Here is a 7,174-nt window from a genome sequence, read left to right as displayed (position 1 = left end):
CTCCACCCCCACCACCCCCAAGAGGGCCACCCCGCCCCCCTCGAACTGATAGAGACGAATTCTTTGAGAGCTCAAGCATCTGAAGAAAAAGAAGAATCGTCCCACCAGATCCTCCACCAGCTCCGCCGACCAAAGATCTGTTACCATTCACTATTGGCTTCCCAAGGCTTTGGCCATCAGAGCTCAGAGATCCACTCAGATTAAGTATGAAAAGAGGAAACTGGATGGAGCCAATAACTGAAAAGGTGGAAAACAAATATGTATAGGTCACTTGACTGTGCCAGATGAGTCAACAGATATATCAATGGGTACCACTGGCTGCCAGCTTTTCTTAAAATAATAGAAAAATAGATAAGTACTGACCTATCATCCCTCCACCAGTCACATCCCCATATGATTTATCTGGACTTTCTGCTCCGCTCCCCAACTCACAGGGAAAATCAGGATCGCCGTAAGTATGACCTCCGTTGCATACCCTCCCATTGAAAATGCCTGATCCCCCTCTTCCTCCATGCCCAGCACCACTACCAGCCCCATTTGAATAAAGACCCTTCCCCAAGCCACCACTGCAACCTGCCATAGAAATTTTTGTACAGTAAACCACATTTATCTTATTGAATACAAAGAAAGCTATTCAAAATTTTAACGACTTAGTGAGAATCTCTCTGCAGTGAAAAGGCATACAGCTATAGAACTTTGCTGAAAAGTGAACACAAGAATGATTTTCATAGTTTCTATACCAAATTCAGATGCAGTGATCAAGCCATCATTAGTAACTACAACCGTTCTCGCCCTGTGGATTTGAATTATGCTTCCTTTCACAAGACCACTCACAAGAATGTCCTCGACTCGACATATCTAGAAAATGAATAAGTTGAAGAATTATGAAAAGTTCGAAGCTAAAAATAAGAGAAAATCATTAACAAGTAGCAATCAAGTCTAATTTTTCTTACTCCAGGAGGGTACCACAAAAAAGGTTACTATGCACAACTAGAGGTATTACAGGAATATTGAAACTCCCAATTGTTTGGTTTATTTTAGCAAACAGTTTCGTTCAGCCTAATAATTATCCAATACTAGACTCTTACCTGCGTAATTACCTAATACGCAGTACAACGTCTATATACATCACAAAATTTAACTCGTGCCAGAAAGATAATTTTGAACCACCAAAATACTTCTTTATCAAACAGACCTGAAGGGAAAACGATAGTGTGTAATTGACATGGCAATCATCCGGCGGACTAATCAAGTCTATTGGGCATGTCTTGCTCTCGCAAAGGGTCCGAGTAACCCTGTCAAAAAGAAAGAGATTATTAGCACAAGCGTTCCAATTATTAAGTCTAGCACTAACCACCCTCATAATAATAATGTAAGCGTATAGGACGTCATACTCACGCGTTTTTGCTTTCGTAATCATCAAGTGGTGCTTGAAGTACTGACCCGGGTCCAACCTGCAAAATTGAGGAACTGTTAAAAAAGAGTTTTCATAGTTCACCGATGACTATGCCTATGTAAATGTTTGTAAATGACAGACAGAAACCTGATCTCATAATAACATACAGATATATAAGCTAACAAAAGTTGGACATTAATCATTTTAAAAGAATAGTTTCTTACAGTTATGTTGTAAAACTGAGATAAGGAAAGTCTCTGGCCTTTAATTGCATCCCCAGGACCAGTGAGCGTCAACATTCCTTGACCATATACACCCAAGTTCGCATTAGAAGTAATGACGGAATTTTCCTACAAGAAGAAAAAGTCAAAAGTTCAAAATCTGTCTTCCAATCAAACCAACGGGAGGAAGTAAGACATTATTAAATTTACAAGTTTACCGTTAGAACTGCAAGGTTGCGAACTTCAAGGACGGAGGAAGGCACCGCAGGGTTTCCTTCACCATCAATTTGAATCACAGAATTCAGCATGAGCAGCATCTTCGTAACAAGTCGTAATGCACCAAAAACCTTCATTTAAGGACAATATAACTTAGCATATAGGAGGAGCAGGATGGTAAACGAGAAACAAGATTGTTGCTGAATGGTTAGGAACAAGAACCTGCCTTTATAACGGAGTTACTCATTAAAAGCTCTTCTGCAACAAGCTCAAATTCTGAAATTGGATACTTTGATAACCCAAAGACAATGCTGCTTCCCCGATAAAGACTGATTTGACCTCTGACCTTTACAATCAGAATAATAAATAAAAAACATTTAGGGGTAGTGCCACCGTAAAAATATTTAAAGAAAGAGAGACGAAGGAGCTTCTATTTAAGCATCCTTTAATAAGATCAAGAACTGTAAAATTGCAAGGTCACTGTTGAAAAGAAAAAATATAGAGAGCATTCATATTATGGTATATACCTTCGATTAAAAAAGGTTTACACGGATCACAAAAGAATTAGGGGAGAGAAGACAATTCAGGACTATATCAAAAGAAAAGAAAATAGAAATTCTGAAAATTAACTGACCTGCATTCTGGTCCATAGCAGCGGGACTAAAACTTTTGCATTATTATCTACATAGATGTTTGACCACAGAGGTCTTGTAGGAAAGTCGAGCAACGGAGTTTCTGTCTCTGTAGTCATGTTTTCGTTTCCAACCCTTAAACTAACTAATTCTGCATTGAAATACGTTCCAGCAGCTCCAGCATTTTTGGGGCACCCGATACTTGCGCCACCTACAGTGAATAGAACCAGATAATTTTGTATGGATTAACTGCTGATATTCAACACAGCCTAATATAAAGAACTATAACCACAGGAAACAAGAAAGGACATCAAGTTTACTTATAACAGGGAAAAGGGAAATATATGGTTTATAAAAACTACTTGAAAGCAACGATTAAAACAGAACACTTGCATAAGCGCTGAAAGGTAGCAAACGATAAACAAACCATGCACAAGAACTTTGATATCTTCTTGTATGCTGTAACAGTCAAGGGAGATCCTTCCTCCACCACCTCCACCCCATCCCCTCCCACCCGATGCAGATAATTTACCGTAACCCTTCCTGCATATTCAAATGATACATGAGAAAGATTGAACTGAAACAAAATTAACAAGTGACCATCCAAAACCCTTGATATACCACATTCCTATGACAAGATCCGATAGTAAGATCAATCTCAAAGTATATCCAGAAATTTGTTTGCAGCACTAAACAGATAGTAAAATCAAATTGAAAGTATACCCAAAATTTGCAAGTGATTAAGATAGGACTCAAATGGGAAGCATGAACTTACAGCTTTACTGAATGAATAAAGATACTTCCTCCAGATCCTCCACCCCCTTCCTGTCCACCATCACCACCATCTGCTGAAACAGTTCCATTCATATGTATTGTGTCATTCAATAGGAGTTTGACACGACCTCCACCTTTGCCTCCGAATTCCGTAGTGGACTTAACACCTCCCTCGCTCCCATAGCTCCACGGTTCATGCAAAGACGACCAAGCATAAACGTCACCACCCCAATAGGTTGTTTTATTGCTCTTGAGACACGAAGCACCTCTCCCACCATGGCCTCCACCCGCACCATCAGTACCATACGGTGTTCCACTAGTCTGAGAAGGAGGTGGTCCAGCCAATGCTGTCGTGTAGATAGAAGAATTGGTATCCATTGTTAAATTGATAGCAGAGAAAACCACAGAACCAGCAACGATTCTTGCTGATTGACCCACATGAATATTTCCAGAAACATTGAAGGTGATCATACATCCTTCAATGGGGCAATCAACTAAGACATTGGCAAGTATGTTCAGACTGCCCGTTCCATAAACATAAAGATCAGAATCGAAACGCAAATTCGAGTTCACTGTACAAGTGGTATTCAACGAGCCAACACCATCCAGGTCCTGACAAGTCACGTTACTGGGAGCACTAGAATTCCCAGAATCTACATCTGAAAACAATCTCAAAGGGCTCTCAAATTCAGTGTCCCCCCCATACTGTGATAAGCTGAAACATGGCGTGGAAACCAAAAAGACACACAAGAACACCAATCCAAGCATCACCAACGAAATCCAAAATCAGTCGCACACTGTCCCAGAGAACCAAAACAACACTGACGACATCTAAGAAGTCGCAATTCTCAGTCGCTTGAGTTCAATTCCGCAACGATTCCACAAAAAGACTAAACTAATCTCTGAATTCACCAACAACCTCCACAAAATCTGAACAGATTCTTCTTCTGCAACAGTAAAGCAAGCAATCGCATAAGAAAATTTTCAAAAAGGAAAAAAAAAAACCTAAAAAGGCGGAAAAAACAATGAGTACGCAACAACGCGACGCGAAGAGAGTTCAGAGATACGTCATCCAACAACATACAGAGAAACGAAGAAAGCAAAGAGAGGAGAGTGGGAGAAATGCTAAACCTGATTCAGAAATCGAGCGAGAAAACGAAGGAAAAAAATCAGTATGAAGCTTTTGGGATCTTAAGGAGAAGTGGTGAGAGTCAGAGATGGTCTTTTTCTGTTTTACTTCGCTTTCCCTTTCTTTTTTTCTTTTCCTTCAGCGTATGAAAGAGAGAGAAAGAGAGAAGAGAGAGGACTGTTATGGAGTTGAAGCTACGCTTAAATCTAATGTACAGCTGTCCTCTGCTCCAAGAAATAAATAATTTTTTACTTTCTTTTTCATTCAAAGTTGTTTATGTAAATTATTAATTTCACATTAAGTAAATTTGATTATTGTGTGTAATCTATAAAAAATCACATAATTCAGTTGGAAAGAATTGATTTGCTTTGTATGATTGAAATTAGTACAAAATTTAATGACTTGAGTGTTTTTTTTTGGGTGAAATTAATGACTTGAGTTAATCATAATGCCCTTTGTTTTTTTCCCACAAATCACGAGATTACCCCTTCTGAGTCTGCAGGTTTGTGATGCAACCGTTACAAAATTTCTTTTGTCCGTACTATAATATCTTAGACTTAGGGCCTGACTGGTTCAAACGCTGCGGTTGCGGTTGCGGAAGATTGCGGAAGCGGGCGATTGCGGTTTCAAGCGTTATTAAGCGTTTTGAACGACTGGTTTAGCGGTTTAAAATTGGTGCATTTGCGGGAGGTTTACGACTGGTTGACCAGCGGGTGCAATAGCGGTTGGAACATAATAAATGTGATATATAATTATATAAATGTTTTAAAATATCAAAAACTTTATTAAACTTGATTTATAATTAAAATTCATTAAAAATACTAAAATAATTATTAAAAAATAAATAAATTTCATAATGAAATACTTATTACTTTATGCATTTGGATTTTTACCAAAACTTTAATTAAGTAATTTGATAAATGACTAAAACATATGTTTTAGATCGTAGATCTTCTTTCTTAAATCTCACACACTCAATAAGTTTTGTGGGGCAGTATTTGCATCGGTAGTAATGATCAAATGAGAGTTGAGAAGAGTCACTCGTGATTTGTTTTTATTTTTCACAAATAATCTTATTTTCTTAAATTTCTGATGAAACGTTATATTTATTTAGATTTTTTTGAACTTATGTGCGATGTGCCATTAAATTTACATCAAGTTTTCTGGGTTATTGTTAATTGAAATATTATTTTCTTCCAATTATTTATTTTTTTAATATTTTTAATCTTATCCGTACTTCATTTTCTCTCATCCTTAATGAATAAAATAGTTAGGTAAAAAATATATATAAAATATATTTCATTATCATTGATTTGTTTCAAATTTTTTCTAAAAAAAAAAAAAAAATTTGAAACGCAAACGCCCGCAACCGCAAACGCTTGCGGGAACCAGCTTTTGGAATTCAACGGTTGGGAGCGATTGGGAGCGACTGGAAGCGATTGGGAGCGATTTGTGTGATTGGCCCCAAACGCTAGCAACCGCCCGCAAACGCAAACGCAGCGTTTGCGGGAGCTAGCGGGAGAACCAGTCAAGCTCTTAAAATACTTGAGGCGGGTCAAAGATAATAATATAGTAGGAAAACCAAAATTAAAGAATTGAGTCCAAAAAAATATCTAATTTAGTTGTTGGCAAAAAATATTTGTATATCTCTAGTTTAGTTGTTGACAGAAAAAAATAAATATCCAATTTGGTTCAAAATATTAGAGACGGTTTACTCCATCGATTCATATCAATCCTTATAATATACTCGAATATAAATTGGTAGATAAGATCATAAGAGTAAGAAAAAAAATTTGAGCTATATGATTAAATTTCAAATTATTTTCCTTTTTTTGGCATGTTTCAGTAGTTTATAAAGAGGAAATATGAGGCGTGACAAAAGCCAATATTTAGGGGGAAAATTAAGATATTGATTCAAAAGGGCCAACTATACCCTGAATCGAGTAAGCACGTATAAAGTTCACGGCATCTATCTACACATTTCGGGATATTTTTTATTTTTCATTTCAAAGAAAAAAAAATATATTCCAGTCTGTGAGAGAGAGTCTCTTTCAGTTTTGTGTCTCTCTCTCTCTTTTGTTTTGTATTTGAATTTAAAGCCAAAGCTAAAGAGAAGCCTCGAGGGTTTCTTCTTGTCTGTTTGAGGTTAAACCAGAAATACAAAGAGCGTTTCGTGTCGTTCGGGAAAACGATTTTTAAACTTGTGGACCCAACAATGAGCATCACCGTCGCATGTTCGTCATGACATGTGTTCATGATCACGTAGAACCCATCTAAGACACGAATACTCCGTCCAAACAAAATCTAACGTTTTCGTGACTATTAGTCTATGCTACCCAATCCATTTTCATCAAAAGCCAAAAAGGACCAAAAAAACCATGTCGGCTATTTTCTTTATCCAAACAACCTTACCCAACACCAAATACAATTCATACCAGACCAACCTCGGATATATTAACTTTAAACTTGAGGATATTTTTGAGGATATAAAATCGAATCTAAATCTAAACCTAGACCGTATTAAACTGATCGAAATCAGTTTTAATCAGTGTTAACGAGAAACTTTGAAATCCAAAATGGACAACTTCATAAAGCCATGGACGGATCCCGAACCAAAACTTGCACATATACCGAATCATTAATTTCAGACAAACCGACAATAAAATATTCAAAAACCATATTTTTTTTGACGATCAAAATATTCAAAAACCATATATAAAGCAAAAAGCTTGTAATCATATCAATATCACCAAACACCACCACCAGTTTTAACTATGGGTAGGCTTCAGATATCTGACTACAATAA

At 37.1% G+C, this 7,174-nt stretch overlaps 1 protein-coding gene across 1 annotated transcript in view; it reads right to left on the bottom strand.

Annotated features, from left to right (window-relative positions):
• The window catches only part of LOC104771973, a 9,628-nt gene extending 5,092 nt beyond the window's left edge, over positions 1-4,536 (bottom strand). Inside the window, exons 1-12 of the mRNA XM_010496609.2 lie at positions 4,371-4,536; positions 3,241-4,186; positions 2,893-3,008; positions 2,468-2,676; positions 2,060-2,179; positions 1,836-1,964; positions 1,621-1,746; positions 1,399-1,454; positions 1,196-1,295; positions 741-858; positions 364-573; positions 24-237 (exon numbers count right to left, since the gene is read on the bottom strand). Of these exons, the coding sequence (XP_010494911.1) occupies positions 24-237; positions 364-573; positions 741-858; positions 1,196-1,295; positions 1,399-1,454; positions 1,621-1,746; positions 1,836-1,964; positions 2,060-2,179; positions 2,468-2,676; positions 2,893-3,008; positions 3,241-4,007 (2,165 nt within the window). The 5' untranslated portion in view covers positions 4,008-4,186; positions 4,371-4,536. The remainder of the gene's footprint in view (positions 1-23; positions 238-363; positions 574-740; positions 859-1,195; positions 1,296-1,398; positions 1,455-1,620; positions 1,747-1,835; positions 1,965-2,059; positions 2,180-2,467; positions 2,677-2,892; positions 3,009-3,240; positions 4,187-4,370) is intronic.

This window comes from Camelina sativa, chromosome 20, assembly GCF_000633955.1.
Source record: "Camelina sativa cultivar DH55 chromosome 20, Cs, whole genome shotgun sequence".
NCBI lineage: Eukaryota > Viridiplantae > Streptophyta > Magnoliopsida > Brassicales > Brassicaceae > Camelina > Camelina sativa.
The sequence above is the reverse complement of the archived record's forward strand: the minus strand, read 5'-3'. Positions and strand labels throughout refer to the sequence as shown.